We start from the raw sequence: 17,456 nt of genomic DNA, 5'->3' as shown, positions 1-17,456 counted from the left end.
ACACTCTCAACATTGATCACATAACAGAATAGATAAATGCATACTCTACACTTTTGTTGGATGACGAACACATTGCGTAGGATTACACGAACCCTCAATGCCGGAGTTAACAAGCTCCACAATGATGCTCATATTTTAGTAACCTTTAGTGTAAGATAGATCAAAAGACTAAACCAAGTACTAGCATAGCATGCACACTGTCACCTTCATGCATATGTAGGAGGAATAGATCACATCAATATTATCATAGCAATAGTTAACTTCGCAATCTACAAGAGATCATGATCATAGCATAAACCAAGTACTAACACGGTGCACACACTCGTCACCTTTACACACGTGCGGGAGGAATAGAACTACTTTAATAACTTTGCTAGAGTAGCACATAGATAGTAGTGATACAAAACTCATATGAATCTCAATCATGTAAAGAAGCTCATGAGATTATTGTATTGAGGTACATGGGAGAGAGATGAACCACATAGCTACAGCGAAGCCCTCAGCCTCGGGGGTGGATTACTCCCTCCTCATCATGGAGGCAGTGATGGCGGTGAAGATGGCGGTGAAGACGGCGGTGGAGATGGCTCCGGGGCAATTCCCCGTCCCGGCAGGGTGCCGAACAGAGAGTTCTGTCCCCCGAATTGGAGTTTCGCGACGGTGGCGGCGCCCCTGGAGTCTTTCTGGAGTTTCGTCAATTGGTGTCGAAGTTTTAGGTCACGACGGCTTAAATAGGCGAAGAGTCGGAGTCGGAGGGGCCACGGGCTGCCCAAACCATAGGGGGGCGCCCCCTTGGGCCGCGCCGGGGTGTGGTTTGGTGGCCCTGTGCCCCTCCTCTGGTCCTTCTCGTGTGTTCTGGATGGTTCCGGGAAAAATAGGAACCTGGGCGTTGATTTCATCCGATTCCGAGAATATTTCGTTACTAGGATTTCTGAAACCAAAAACAGCAGAAAACGAGAATCGGCCTCTCGGCATCTCGTCAATAGGTTAGTTCCGGATAACGCATAAAAATTATATAAAGTGTGAACAAAACATGTTGGTATTGTCATAAAACAAGCATGGAACATCGGAAATTATAGATACGTTGGAGACGTATCAACAAGCAACTTATAAGAACTAAGATACATAGCAACATATTCATTACCACAATAGTTTTTAGGCTACTTTCTCATGAGCTATGTATTGCAAAGACAAGGAATGAAATTTTAAAGGTAGCACGCAAGCAATTTACTTTGGAATGGCAGAAAAATACCACATATAGGTAGTTATGGTGGACACAAATGGCATAGGTTTTGGCTCAAGGTTTTTGGATGCACGAGAAGCATTCCCTCTCAGTACAAGGCTTTGGCTAGCAAGGTTGTTTGAAGCAAACACAAGTATAAACCAGTACATCAAAACTTACACAAGAACATATTGCAAGCATTATAAGACTCTACACTGTCTTTCTTCTTGTTCAAACACTTTCACCAGAAAATATCTAGACCTTCGAGAGATCAATCATGCAATCCAAATTTCAACAAGCTCTACTGTAGTTCTTCACTAATAGATTTAAACTACATGATGCAAAAGCTTAAACATGATCTACTTGAGAGCTCAAAACAATTGCCAATTATCAAATTATTCAAGATAATATACCAACTACCACATGAAGCATTTTCTGTTTCCAACAAAATAACAATAAATGTTGAGGCTTTCAGCTTTCGCCATGAATACTAAAGTAAAATGAAGAACACAAGTGTTCAAATGAAAAAGCGGAGCGTGTCTCTCTCCCACACAAGCATGATAGGATCCAAATTTATTCAAAAACAAAAATAAAAGCAAACAGACGCTCCAAGTAAAGCACATAAGATGTGACAGAATTAAAATATAGTTTCACTAGAGGTGACCTGATAAGTTGATGAAGAAGGGGATGCCTTGGGCATCCCCAAGCTTAGACGCTCGAGTCTTCTTGAAATATGCAGGGATGAACCACGGGGGCATCCCCAAGCTTAGACTTTTCACTCTTCTTGATCACATCATATCATCCTCCTCTCTTGATCCTTAGACATCAATAACATGTATATCAAATATACCTTTCTTCTTGATGAGGCCGCTCTTCAGATCAGCCAAATATTTGGAGCAATTACGCTTCCAGTGCCCCTTCTCCTTGCAGTAATAACACACCGTATCAGGCTTGGGGCCAGCCTTAGGCTTCTCAGGAGGCGCAGCAACTTTCTTGCCGCCCTTCTTGAAGTTGCCCTTGTTAGGCTTGCCCTGCTTCTTGAAACTGGTGGTCTTGTTGACCATCAACACTTGATTCTCTTTACGTATCTCCACTTCAGCAGATTTCATCATGGAGAAGAGTTCAGGTAACTCTTTGTTCATGTTCTGCATGTTGTAGTTCATCACGAAGTTCTTGTAACTTGGTGGCAGTGATTGGAGGACACGATGAATACCCAGGTGGTTAGGAATCACAATCCCCAAGTCACTGAGCTTCTTCGCGTGTCCGGACATAGCGAACACGTGCTCACTAACGGAGTTGCCCTCTTCCATCATACATCCAAAGAAATGTTTCGAGGCCTCATAGCTTTCCACGGCCGCATGAGTTTCAAAGATAACCTTGAGCTCACGGATCATTTCACAAGGGTCATGGTGCTCAAAATGCTTTTGGAGCTCCGCCTCTAGGCTGCACAGGATGGCACACTGAACTTCGGAGTACCGAGTCACCCGAGTCTCATAAACATTCTTTACGTCCTCAGATACTACAGGAGCAGGTGGGGGACCTAGCGGTGCATCGAGCATATATTGCAGGCTTCCACCAGTGAGGAAAATCCTCACATGATGGAACCAGTCAGTGAAGTTGCTACCATTGCTCCTAAGCTTTTCTTTCTCTAGGAACTGGTTAAAATTGATGGAGGGGCGCCATGATCTACAACATATTTGCAAAGAGTTTAGACTAAGTTTATGATAAAATGAGTTCAATTTTAATTCTTAAATTAACTAGGTGAACTCCCACTCAAAACAACATCCCTCACATTGTCTTAGTGATTACACGAACCAAATCCATTACACCAAGTCCGATCTTCACGAGAAAAGATGTAGCTTCAAAGGCGGACACTCAAAGTGTTCATCATATCATTCATATGACTCATGCTCAACCTTTCGGTATCCCGTGTTCAGAGACCATGTCTGTACATGCTAGGCTCGTCAAGGCAACCTTAGTATCCGCGTGTGCAAATCCGGCTTAGAGTCTATCACACTCGATCATCACGAGATGCTTCGAAACGACAAGTCTTAGCAACGGTGCATACTAAGGATGAACACTTTATTATCTTGATAATTAGTGAGAGGGATCATCTTGTAATGCTACCGTCGCGATCTAAGCAAAATAAGATGCATAAAGGATTAACATCACATGCAATTCATAATGTGTGATATGATATGGCCTTTCTTCTTGTGCTTTTGATCTCCATCTCCAAAACACGGACATGATCTCCATCATCACCAGCATGGCGTCAAGGTCAGTGGCGCCGCTTCATGGTTGTCCATCACATATAGCTACTATAACAACTACTTGAAATAAAGCTATTACATGATGAATAGACACACAGGTCTTTAACAAAAATTAAATACAACCATTAGGCTCCTGCCGGTTGCCATGTTACAATAATGAACATCTCATACATCAAATATAATCATCATCACATGGCCATATCACATCACCAAACCCTGCAAAAACAAGTTAGACGCCTCTAATTTGGTTTGCATATTTTACGTGGTTTAGGATTTTCGAGTAAGATCCAATCTACCTACGAACATGAACCACAATGGTGATACTAGTGTTGTAAATAGAAAGTGCAAATTGGAATCTTCACTATGGTGGGAGAGACAGACACCCGCAAAGCCACTTATGCAATACAAGTTGCATGTCAAGCGTGGAGCAAGTCTCATGAGACGCGGTCATGTAAAGTTAGCTCGGGCCGCTTCATCCCACCATCCCGCAAGATGCAAAGTACACTAACTAAAGCAACAAAAGCATCAACACCCACAAAACTATTGTGTTCTACTCGTGCAACAGATCTATGCATAGACACGGCTCTGATACCACGGATGGGTTCGTTGCATAGAAAACAAAAAAATTCCTACCGCAAAGACGAATAAATCCAAGATCTAGTCTATGGAAAAGCCAAGATCTAATCTATGAGATCGGAGAAACGAGATGAATGTGAGACTAACCCTCGAAGATTCCAAAGCGTACGAGATTAGATCTCGTTGTTGGTGTAGACGATCGTCCCGTGCCGCAATCCGGCAGCACTTCCGTACTCGGTCGCGCGTACGGTGTCGATGAAGCCCTTCCTCTCCCCGTTCCAGGGGGCAGCGGAGGTGTGGTAGATCTCCACGGAATCCCAGCAGCACGACGGCGTGGTGGTGGTGGTGGAGAAGAAATACTGCAGGGCTTCGCCTAAGCCTGAGCAGCGTATGGAGGAGGTAGAGAGGGGGGCGGCCAGGGTTGGATGAAGGGGTGGTCTGGCCGGCCACCCCTCCCCTCTTTATATAGGTGGAGGGGTCGGCCTAGGGTTTCCCCTAGGGCCCACCCTCCCCTTGGCCGGCGCATGAAGGGGGGAGATCTTCTCCCCCAAGTCTTCTCCCTTATCTCTAAATTTAAACCCTTTAATTTAGGAGATAGATCTTATCTCTAGATTTTAAACCATTTAAAATAGAGATAGATCTTATCTCTAGGGGTGGCCGGCCTGGGCCCACATGACATAGTGGGCAGGACCCACCATTCCATGTGGCGCTTATGTGGCCTCTCCCGGGGTGGTGGGCCCACTGGTGACCCTCTAGAACCTTCTAGAAGCTCCGGTCAAAACACCGGAACTTTTCCTGAACCCCGGAAAATGACTTCCCATATATGAATCTTATTCTCCGGACCATTCCGGACCTCCTCGTGATGTCCTGGATCCCATCCGAGACTCCGAACAAAAACTTCGGACTCCATCTCATATTCCAAATCTACTTATGCGACATCGAACCTTAAGCGCGTCACCCTACGGTTCGTGAACTATGCAGACATGGTCGAGACTCCTCTCCGAACAATAACCAATAGCGGGATCTGGAGATCCATAATAGCTCCCACATATTCAACGATAACTTAGTGATCGATTGAACCATTTACATACGATACCGATTCCCTTTGTCACGCGATACTTTACTTGTCCGAGGTTCGATCATCGGTATCTCCATACCTTGTTCAACCTCGTTACCGACAAGTACTCTTTACTCGTACCGTGGTATGTCATCTCTTGTGATCCAATCACATGCTTGCAAGCTAATCAGACGACATTCCACCGAGAGGGCCCAGAGTATATCTATTCGTCATTAGGATGGACAAATCCCACTATTGATCCATATGCCTCAACTCACACTGTCCAAATACTTAATCCCATCTTTATAACCACCCATTTACGCAATGGCATTTGATGTAATAAAAGTACCCTTCTGGTGTAAGTGATTTACATGATCTCATGGTCGAAGGACTTAGGTAACTATGTATCGAAAGCTTATAGCAAATTGAACTTAATGACTTGATCTTATGCTACGCTCATTTGGGTGTGTGTCCATTATATCATTCAAGTAATGACATAACCTTGTTATTAATAACATCCAATGTTCATGATCACGAAACCATGATCATCCATTAATCAACAAGCTAGTTATACAAGAGGCTTACTAGGGACTCCTTGTTGTTTACATAACACACATGTATCAATGTTTCAGTTAATACAATTATAGCATGGTATGCAAACATTTATCATAAACACAAAGATATTATAATAACCACTTTATTATTGCCTCTTGGGCATATCCCCAACATTAACACACACACTATGCCTCTTTATGAGCATCTTTGTAATAGTGAGTTGGCGGATCGGGTCTTGAAATTAACGAAGTCACCACAGGTGACTCGCTATCGATGAAAGCGCCGCCTCCTGTTGAAAGAAAATACTCCATTTTTATGTAACACATGCGTCAAACCTTATGTCTGAACTCTAGTGGGTTGGAGGTATAACCACACTCCTAGCCATCCAACCTTCCAGTTGAGAACTATCGTCCCTGCAAGCATAAGGTAGCTATTGGCCATTCTACTATGCAGGAGGATGAAAAGCAGTTTTGTGAATTTTGCTCTATGTGTCTCTTCAGTTTTCAGGTTATTGATGCATACATGAATTTTATAGTTTATTGATACATATTCCCACATATTTTCATATTATATATTTTTTTTTATTTTTTTTATTGTTTTTGGGAATTTTCTAAAAAATCCCATCTCCTCTAGTTTTAACTTTGTCTGGCAGAAAACACTTTCTGTTAGTATTTGACTTTCCAGAAGCTACGGGACTCGAAAAAGGGCAAGGTCGCCACGCTTCAGAATTTTTGAGACGAACAAAATGAGCTAAAGTGGGACATTGGGAGGTCAACAGGCTGGGAACTAGGCCCAGTGGCGCGCTCACCCTCTTAGGGCGCGCCACCATGGCTAGTTTCCCCCTCGACCGTCCGATTCGTCTCAATCTTGCGCCCGCGGACTTTGTTTGACCTAAAAATCCCTATATATACGATCCCCTAGGGTTTCCTCGAGGAGACGGCGGCGGAGGTCAAAAACACATAAACAGAGAATCAGCAGGCCGCCGCGGCGGAGATCGGAGGGGTGAAACGATGTCGAAATCGCCTCCGGTGGACTCCACCCCCTCCGGCATGGTCATCATCATCATATTCATCAACACCCTCATCACCATCTTCACCTATCCTTTGTAATATTTTGGCAAACATGATGTGTGAGGCAATCTATCGTTTTTCCATGATGTATTGTACATCTATGTCTTTGTTCGAGTAGTGACTTGTTCATGGCAATTGTGAGATAATTTTTTGATGGTTGCATATAAGTATTTGTTATCTTCTACGATGATTTCTTGTACTGATATATAAATGCACACATATATTGAGGATTGCATGATGTTGTCACTATTGCATGATGATAGGAGGAGGGGCAGCTGTAGCTTGACAGAAACAAGGTAGGCAAGGGATGTAAACGAATTTAGAGGTGCATGGTGTCATTTTTATCGTGACATATCAAATCCCTATTGGTCGAAGCATTTGCCTTCCGAGATGGTCATATTTTCCAATCACCAAGGGTACAACCAGATCATTTTGTCAGATGAATTCTGAGAAGCCGGTGAAGCTATGGAAGGGGAGACACAATCCTCGTTCTTTGATTGCTCCTGTTTTCAGCGAGATTGATGAAGCTCATCTCTTATTTTGAGTCTTTTGGTTTTTGTTTGGCCGAACGGATATGCCAATTATGTTTGCTCGATCATGAGTGTGCATGTTTTGCATGCGATAATGTCTTAGATGCAGATTGGATGGAGGATTGTCCGAATTTTCTTAGTCATAGCCTTCAGGCTAATTGTATAAACCTTGATGTGTTTTAAGGGAATGTACAATGATAGGGAAGACACACCTTCTATTAGTCCATGTCATTTAGAGAAGACAATATATATTAGTGATACAATGCATTATCTATTATTATCATCTATAGCAATAAATGTGAATAAATGGAATTTTACTAGAAAATTACGTTGCTAAGAGAAGGCAAATGGTACGATTGAGAAAAGAGAATGCGGCGGGGCCTTTTGGCATGTACAATGGTAGAGAAGGCACACCTTCCCTTATACCGCCACATCATCTAGAGATGACAATAGATATAAGTCATCTCTTATAGCCTTCCCTAGCAATTAATGGTAATCAATTAAAATTGGTAGCACATTATGTTGCTAAGGGAAGACATGTCGTACAATGGAGAAAATGTCTCCCCTTATTTTCTAAGAGATGATCTCTTAGCTATGGGAAGACACACTTCTCTCTCTTCATTCTCTCTCCTCCAACTAAATAAAAATCTGACGTGGCACCTCTAAGAGAAGTCTGACGTCACCCCATTGTACGTGCCCTTATTCTCTCTCTTCCAACTAACCAAAAATCCGACATGGCAAGCGTAAGGGAAAATTGACCATCCCATTATACATGCACTAATAAAAGTTGTGTGTTCCCTAAAAAAAGCAGAAGGTAACTATTGGCCTATTTTGGCATCTCTTAATACCAATAATTCTGAAAGAGTGAATAGGTAAGTGTTTAATTTCAAAATAAACAGAAGAGATTTGACACCCTTCCACGTTAAAATACGTAATTAATTACTGCTAACCTAGACGGCTGGACGGAATATCCCATCCGAGCCGTGGTAGGCTCATGGACAAGAAAAGTAAAGTACGATGATGAACCTTTGCTGATTTGGCACCAGCTGGTCTGCAATCCCGCGGGCAACAGGCAGGCCCCACCCCACTACACAACACAGTCGTGTGATTTGCTTTTTTCCTTGTTTTCTTTTAGGAAGACACCGCCGTGTGCTATGGGCCATGCATGGGCTCAATCAATAGGCTGAACGGAGCGGGTCTCTCCATGGATCACCACAAACCCAAGATCAGACTGTGGAGTGTGGATACCTGCGCAAGTCTGAACGAAGATTTGCCCGTCGCCACAGAGCAGCTCCATCTCTGCACCCTAAGGCCATGTACTATGGTGCGTCGATTCAAAGAAAATTATGTCAGATTTTGGAGTCGCTTCAATTTAGCTGTTCTGTTGGAATCGCTTTGCATGTGGAGCAATGATTAAAGAGTGAAGCATACAATCTACTATTTTATTCACCATCCTCTTTCCTCAATGACAGATTTGGCTCATCTTCTCTCTTGCATGTGGACCTACTACTTTGCCTCTGACTGATTTTCTGCATGGAATCGAACCAATTTTGTGATTCGCTTCTTCTACCAAACGCCGTGGTGCGATGCCCTACTATGTGCAGAACCGGTTCAAAGGCCTCTATGATTCGCTTTTATGCTACATAGTACATGGTCTAAGAGCATCTCCAGCCGCGTCCCCCAAAGCGTCCTCCAAACCGCGCCGGATTGAGCGTTTGGGGGACGTGTTTTGTTCGTGCCGCGTTTGGGGGACGTCGCTCCCCAGCCGCATCCCCCAGACGCCGCCCCCAAACATTTAAAATACTTCTTTTTAACACAGAACCATTTATCAAATATAGCATATGAATAAAAATGTTTGCGAGGATTGTTTACAAATTAAATTACAACAAAAAATAAAACAAGTTAACAAATATAATAAATAGGGGTAGATGCTACATCAAGGTGCCACGGTATTTCCTTTGATCCTCCACAAATGCTCAACGAGATCAGCTTGAAGTTGCTCATGCACATTGCTGTCACGGATCTCTGCGTGCATGGCGAGAAAATCAGCAAAATCGTCGTTGTCCATGGCTAAAGCAAAATCAATGGTTAAAATTACGCCGAGGACGCAACAAACAGCGGCCAATCGCGCCTACCTGGCAAGTCGTCGAGCACCTTCTATGCGCGGAGGTGGGACGGATATGACGGCGCGTTCTGGGACGCGCTGGCGACGCGGCGGCGGCACGACCGGCGGGAGCCCCAGCCGCGACAACGGTGCGGACTCTCAGCAGAGATCAGACGCCCAAACGGCCGGGAAATCCAGCGGCGGCGGTGGGGTGGGAGGCGCGGGAAGGAAGGAGCGACGAGAAAAGAGGCGCGAACCAACGGTTTATGCAAATAGTCGCCGACATGTGGGAGCCCGCCTCGCTTTTCGTTGTGTCCGGCGTCCCCGGTGCATCCCCTGTGGGACGGGGACGGGCTCGGGGCGCCGGACACCGTATCGGGCCGCGCCGGACAAAAATGGGCTTTGGGGGACGCGGCTGGAACGTATTTTTTGTCCAGCGCGCTCCAAATTCTTTTGGGGGACGCTTTGGGGGACGCGGCTGGAAATGGAAAAGAAATGTAGCCCCGGTTCCTTCGGAAATGGTAAGATCTTTGGCGCAAGAAGAAGGGGCGACCCATAGCATCTTGACTTGGTTCTGCTTCCCCTCTTTTTTTAAGAATACCGAGTCGGGTTCTTCTCCTGCCAGTATCGAATAGAACATGCTGAACAAGATCTTCTTCATGGAAACCTGCTAAAAACAACCCAAGAACTACTGGAACCAAACGCTTTGTGTACAACTGAACGAATGAACAATTCTCTAACATAAATAAGCAGGAGACAAGCCCTAGCGGCTAACAAAAAGGAGGCGACAGAGAGCACATCACAGCTAAGTGATGTACAGACAGGACCGCAAAGCTCAAGAAATGGATTTACAAACAGGCACCATGCCACCATGGGCATACTAACATTGGAGAACACTATTTTAAGAACATTAATAATCACTCGAAATATACTATTATACTGCAGCAATACTTGTTTCTGCAACATTCTATCTAAAGAGGGCGAACAACTGCCAAACACGCCGACCGAACAACACAGAGTCTACCAGCCCTTGCCTATCAACCACATCCAGTCGAGCACAACGCCGGAGAATATGCCGGCGAGGAGGCACACCACGAGTACGTTGCCCAGGGCGTTCTGCTCCGGCCCCTGCACAAGCAAAAACAAGTGCTCAGCATACAAGTATGTACAACACAGCACAACCCAGACCCAGCCATACGTTTCCGAACATGATATTTACATCGACCAGGAAGGAGGAGACTTGCCTTGTACCCGTTGGGCGCCTCGGCGAGGACACACACGGTGAGGTAGCCGTTGGTCAGGCCCAGTAAGGATGTCAGGAAGATCATGTACCCTTGATCGCCGTACTTGGCCGTGAAGTAGAATGCCGGGATGAATAGGAACCGCGCCAGGATCGCCCCCATCAGCACCTTCCGGTTAGTTATCTTCATGCACTTGATCAGCGGCACGTACCTACCGATCAGATCTAACACGTTGTACATCGAGATCAGCGTAAGCGCATACCTGAATTTTGTCAGAAAAAGGCATGTCAGACACTTGCAAGACAAATAAGAATTTTGCAGATGCCAGCATTCAGAAGTTAGATGCCAGATACAGGTGCAAGATGAAAATGGGCGAAACATTACCATGTTCCCAGACTGTGTGCTCCTGTGTCTTCGGATAGAAATCCTGGGAAGATTGATAGGGTCAAGACGTATATGAGGTAAATGTCAACCGCATAGTCTATGTTCTGCATCAGCAGCTGTTTGGTACTGAGACGTTCGTGCTTTTGGGGGTCCTCCTCAACCTGCAAAATCAGTGCATCAACACTTTATACTCCTGATGAAGTTACAAAACATTGATTATTGGCACTGGTACGATTAGAGAGACAAACCTGTCTGTCTTGCTCAGTTTTGACTCCTGCAGCAGCAAGGTCGCTGCCAACAGTCATGCTACCTTCAGAGGCTGCCTTTGCGCGGTAGTACTTCACGATGGGTAATTTGGGAAAGACATATGCGTATAGAAGGAAGCAAAGTAGCTCGAAGAGGCATGTTACCGAGAAGAATAGCACTGCACCAAATAACATACATGGATTAGTTTAAAAAAAAACATACATGGATTGGTTACACAGATGCATGATGCAGTATTTTAGTAGATCTACAAGATCAAAATAAGCACCCAAACATCCAGGAAGAGCAAGTGCTGAAACGTGTTTGATCATGTTGGGTCTAGACCATTGAGCTACTTTTATGTTATATCACAATTTTACTAAATTTGTATATGTTCATCATATAATCCAGAGGCCCGCGGAGATGTCTCTTCCATTATGTAAGAAAAAAAAAATCTGGACAAGATCAGGACGTACTGGCTCCATTTCGAAGACCATTTTGTGAGTCCTCAAACGCTGCCTTTGTGATTAATCTCAAAGCTGATGTTAGAACTCCTGATGCAGCCAGGCCTGCCAAGAAGGACTGAAAACACGAAGAAAACGACATGTCAACAAAGGTAAAATGCGGCAAGATATACAAAGTTAATCACAAAGTACAGTAATAAACTAAAAGGTGACCTGAATGAACTCTGGGCACATCAAGGAAATGTCGCCAACAATTCCACCTTGAACGAGGGCATCAGATGTCCCGAAAAGGGCACTGATAATGCATATTCCAATGTATGGGGGAATTCCACCATGTCCTTTCGTACCAATGTCCAGCTACAATAAGCAAGATGATTTACATGAGCTGCATACTGGCACAACATCAATCTGTTATGCATAAGGGCATAAGGCAATACCCAATATACTTACCATTATTAACGCCAAAGAACTGAGGAAGAAAAGTGCAAATCCAGCAAGATTTCTCCGCCTCGTGTTGAGTTTTGCTTCATAGTATGTAAAGATGCAGGTGAGCCCAAAGGCAAAAGGCTGGTAAACTAGTGTAAGAACTCTTGTTGGATGGTATTTCTGCATTCAAATGTGATAGGTCAAGAATCATAATATGAATTAAAAATCTGAATGTAAGAATGTAACAAATGCTGCATTAGAAGGGGTCATGTTTGGAATATGAAGTGAAGGTGGAAATGAAAATAATCATTATCATAAAAATTGGTTCCAATTGACAACAAATTGACCTGAATGTCTGGATTCTTTTTACCACAAAAGTTTCATGTGAACCATGAAGAAAATTTTGGTTAATTTTCAATAGACTCCAACACTTTAAGCAAAAGCCGAAGGATGCCTTCAGCTTTGATCAAGTGCTAGTGCGGCCACATCACGCTACTAAATACTACTTGTTTCATTGACAAAAAAGAAAGATAAGAGACACACTTTTGCATCTAAAGTGTGTGTATGATGCTACTGCACACTGGTCTCAGTCAAGCCATAAACAGAGTTTTACCATCAGGCACATACCGGGAAGAGAGTGACATAGTAATCTTCGATGGTAAGCATACTGTTCCACGCAAAAAGGCTTCCATTTCCCAAGAAAAAGCAGACCACAATACCCCAGAACTTGCTCTGCGAAACAGAACCAAGAGTGTCAGTAGTTACTCCAGACCATGAAATTCAGTTAAAGGGCCATGAAACATGCCCAAGAGTGTGAATAGTTACTCCAGACCATGAAATTCAGTTAAAGGACGATGAAACATGCCCAAGAGTGTGAATAGTTACTCCAGACCATGAAATTCAGTTAAATGACAGTTAAGGGCCATTAACTGAATTAGAAGTAGAAAACAAGTATGTAAGTAAAAGATACCTGAACTTCAGGTGCCCCCGCACCTGCTACCTCGAGGCCCATGATAACAGAGTTCACCTTCGCCTAGCCAGAGAAGTCGGCAGCACTGCAAAGAGTAGCTATTTCAGAAATCATGACAGTAAAGCGGTGAACCCGAGTTAACAACGCTGGAAGTTTTTTGTTCGTCAGAGTTTCAGAGAAAGAAATATGCATGGGCAAAACTTTCTCACCGCGACACAGTTCGTAGCAAAGATGACGCTCGTAAACAAGAAATAAATTCCGCTATCTTGCTTCCTAAAAGTGTATAAATCCGCAGACCGCAGGTATTTAAAGCTAGAAATTCGAACGCTTTAAGGCAGCAAGTACCGGCGACGCGTACTATGGATGGCCAGCTCACACCATGGATCTGATTTAGCAAGAACTCATGGGCCGCCACGCCGCCAGAATTAGCGCCGTTCCCATCTTGTCTCCGGGGCGGACTTAGCGTGGCTATTTTTGGAAACTAGGCTGCGTCCTCGCCGTCTTATCCACCAGCTGCCTCCAGGGCTGGGTACAAACTCTTGCGGGGCTCAACTCAGATCGACATGTGCCCTGAAGAAGAACTCGATCGAACCTTGGTGGGTGGGTGGGCTAAGGGCAGCACGCACTTCGAAAATCGTCAACTATGATTTGAGTTTTGATTTGCTCATTGACACAGCAAAAAAAAAAAAAAATCGCAAACAAGGCAAGAACATCCGTATAAAAAATGAACTGAACTCTGTAAACAACACATCCAACTGCAATCAGGTCAGGATTCCTTGCCAACAAAAGATAGGATACGCAATCCGAGACAACGTGGTAGCAGTAGCCAGTAGGTCGTCTGTTGGGCCCCGTGGCCCCGTCGGGGGAGGAAGAAAACTAAACAACAAAGACTTGCAGACAAGAGTGCGAGAAGGGAAGAACTCCTTGGAGGAGAAATCAGAGGGGGAAGAGGCAGAGTACGGAATAACTCGGAGAGCACTGACCGGAGGAGGAAGGAGGGGCGGCCGGTCTTCTCCGGCACGGAGGCGCGCGGCTGCCTTGCCGGCGGTGGCGGCCAAGGCGAGGGGGTGGGAGGGGGATGAGGCCGGGATCTAATGGGCGCGTGGTCCGTGTAGGTATATTTATAGTAGCTGCTGTTGAGATTTACAAATGTCAGTTGAGATTTACGTGGGCGAGCTGGGATCTTTGAACGTGCTTTGACGACTTGTTGGAAGAAGAATCTTTGGGGGATCACCGAGCTAACGTGTATCGCGTGGCGAGCTCGTCCGACGGGGCAAGATATCTGGACGGCGATGGATGGTTTGATAGGAAAATCGGACGGCGACGCCGTTCAGACTGGCCAGTGTGGCGTTCCCATCAGAAGTCCACCAGGGCGACTTCGTGGAATTGTTTAACGAAATTACAAAGATATACTCCTTCCATCTTATAAAAGTTGTCTAAGATTTATCTAAATTTAAATATATCTACACACTAAATAGCATCTACGCACATCTAAATTTTGATAAATCTTAATCAACTTTTGTGAAACGGTGCGAGTATTTGATTCACAACCGATTTAGAATTAACTACTCACTCTATTCCATAAGTATTGTCGTGATTGTAATTTAAATTTAAACAAAATTCACGAAAAATAGAATGTAAGAAGTAAGTCCTTTTGATTTTACAATGGACCTGACTAATTCTCGGTTGATATAGAACAAACCTAATTCTTAATTCTCGATCATCCGATTTCATGTATAACTAACTGCGAAAAAATGTGCAGTTGTATAACCATGTGCAATTGCACATCCATATTTGGACGGCGATGGATGGTTTGACAAGAAGATCCGACGGCGACGCGGTCCAGACCGTCTAGTGTGGTGTTCCCACAAGAAAAACAAAATCATAACTATGCCATAAAAGCATTATTTTGTCAATTATTCCTTGGATGAAATTATTGGCTCCCATGTTTCTATATTAGTAATTTTTTAAATAGATATATGGTTGGCTCCTAGAAAATAAAATTACAATGACAGACCATGAAGTTTAATGCATTTATCGATTCTAGTATCCTATTAGAGTGAAATATCCCGTGCCAAATTACATGGACGTACTCCCTCCATTAATAATTACGTTTTAGAATTACTTAAAATCAATTTTTGTAAAAATTAACTAAAAATAGAAGAAAAATATCAACATTTATAATACTATGCATATTATTTTAAAAATATCCTTTATGGAGGTTCTAATATTGAAGATGAAATTGTAGACCGATGGACGATTGAGTATCTCGCATGGACGTGTTGTGCTATTTTGCAATAATAATGTCACCTTGTTCAGTGACTAGCTCGGACAACCGGCCACCGTGCTAACATTATGAGTAGGGCCTAAGTATGAGTGTGCCAAATGCGTGAGCAGTTTCAGCGTTGCCTTTAGTAATGGGCATATTTGTCATGTTTCGATGTTTGGGTTTTCCTTACACCCTGGCTTCTTGCTGGGTTGTGTCATGAGCTGTGATCTTTGTGTTAGGAATAAATTAGCTTTAGATTTAGGCTAATCAAGCAGTTAGCAGATTCCTTAGAATATTCCCTATAGCAGTTAGCATACTAGAGTTTTGTTCAATCGCTGTGCAAAGCGAACAGTTGTGTCCTTTCCAAAGAGACACAAGTATTGTAACCGACATGTACTCCCGACTGTTGAGGTAATATAAATACCCGCAGTCCACATCAATGGAAAGCAATCATTCACTCCCAATCTCTGTCTCTCTTCACGTCATCAGCACTTGTTCTGCCAAAAGCAAGTAGGCCATCGGAGAGAATAGAGAAAGGTAAGAAAGGATGGATTCCCTGCCATCCTTGGCTTTTTCCTTCGCTCGTTTTGTGGCACGAGAGGAGCGTCGTTTCCATACTCGTCGCCATCGGATCTTCGCTGCTCGTCGCTGGAACTCCGGCCATCGCCGGGAGTGGAACGCGGTGGCCTCCGCCGCTGCCACCACGGCAACCGCTGGGTGCCCCGTCGTCGCTTCGGCCCTGGCGGTGGCCTCCGCCGCCGCCTCCGCGGCAACCGCTGGGCGCCCCAGCAGCACAACCATCACGGCAACCGCTGGCTGCAGCGCCACCGCTACCATGGAGAACCGGGGCCAAGCACCACGGCTGCTGTACGCCGGGAACAAACCCCGGTGGTCGCTGCCGAACCGGCCGTCGTCGTCGTAATGTGGGAGATTGTACGTGCACGAGGAACGGGATGGCCGGATAGAAAAATCAGACGGCCTAGCCGTTCAGACTGTCCACGAGAGCGACTGATTTGTCCCTAATCTGTGGACTGTATAGGACGTGTATATACGTCTACTCCAGTATATAATCCCATTTTAAATCGCATATATGTATCTCGCTGCGAGAGTTTGAACCAACATTTGTTTCACTTCAAATTGAACCAGATTTTGCAGTTGATACCATCATCATGATAGGTTCAACCTGCTTGCAGCAGTGACTAGACAGTGGGTTCATATCCAGCTGTTAGACGTCAACTATGATGCAATTCTTTTGGCAAGATGTGACGATGTCGTCTTATTGACACTTATTTCCTTTGGATTTTTTCACATTAAGTCCATTGGATTTTTCACATCATAACGTACGTTGCCGCTACAACAATTCAAACATTTGTATCCTAATCAAATGGCACATTAGTTTAACATGTTGATTAAACTTTTGAGATAGAAATGCTACTTTATGAAACTGATTCAAAATAAACTAATAGTGCAATTTAAACTTTTGTGTAAATCGGGCTCGGTGCGTCAGACTTTTGGATTCAAATTGACAAAATAGGACAAATATCTGGTATAAGATTGAATAAACTAATAGTGCATTTGCTAGTTCTTATATCTTAAGTTTAAATTTTATTTATCTCAATTTTTCATTTACTTAGCTAAATTGATGTTGGGATATCATATAATTTTGACAAATGACGTGGCGACATAGATAAGAAAAAGGAATTAAAAACGATTGAGATTTGAAACATGCATGTCAAGGTGTTGCGGTCAGAAACCCACCGGCGAGCAGCGACGGGCAACACAGTAGAGCCGGGAGGCTCCCAGGACTGCGGCTGGCCCTGGTCTCTCGAGCGACGGCCCGCAAAGACTCCGGCACGCACGTCCGATCGTTGGTGCAAGGGCGTGCCACCTGACCTATACCCGGTCGGGAAGGTGTTAGATTTGCCTCGCTTAGTTTCCTGCATGGCATACACGTAAACATTAAATACGAGCCTCGATCGGCTCTCGGGTTGTCCCGTGAATCGGCTCAAGGAGCCGATCCACCCATGATCCGTACGAGGTGTACGGTCGGATGGTGGTCCTGCTTGATCAAAATAAAG

The 17,456-nt window shown here is 44.3% G+C and overlaps 1 protein-coding gene across 1 annotated transcript; it reads right to left on the bottom strand.

The window, feature by feature from the left end:
- Nucleotides 1-10,196: 10,196 nt before the first annotated feature.
- On the bottom strand, nt 10,197-13,476 carry LOC124676934 (equilibrative nucleotide transporter 3-like). The gene is made up of 10 exons (XM_047212944.1): nt 13,455-13,476; nt 13,110-13,194; nt 12,767-12,871; nt 12,164-12,319; nt 11,927-12,070; nt 11,726-11,831; nt 11,255-11,430; nt 11,007-11,167; nt 10,626-10,884; nt 10,197-10,509 (listed from the first exon to the last, which is right to left on the bottom strand). The coding sequence occupies exons 2-10, from the start codon at nt 13,149-13,151 to the stop codon at nt 10,402-10,404; spliced, it is 1,257 nt and encodes a 418-aa protein (XP_047068900.1). The 5' UTR covers nt 13,152-13,194; nt 13,455-13,476; the 3' UTR covers nt 10,197-10,401.
- Nucleotides 13,477-17,456: the final 3,980 nt, after the last annotated feature.

This window comes from Lolium rigidum, chromosome 7 (assembly GCF_022539505.1).
Source record: "Lolium rigidum isolate FL_2022 chromosome 7, APGP_CSIRO_Lrig_0.1, whole genome shotgun sequence".
In the NCBI taxonomy this organism is placed as follows: Eukaryota; Viridiplantae; Streptophyta; class Magnoliopsida; order Poales; family Poaceae; genus Lolium; species Lolium rigidum.
Note: the sequence above shows the minus strand (reverse complement) of the source record. Positions and strands in the feature narration are given on the sequence as shown.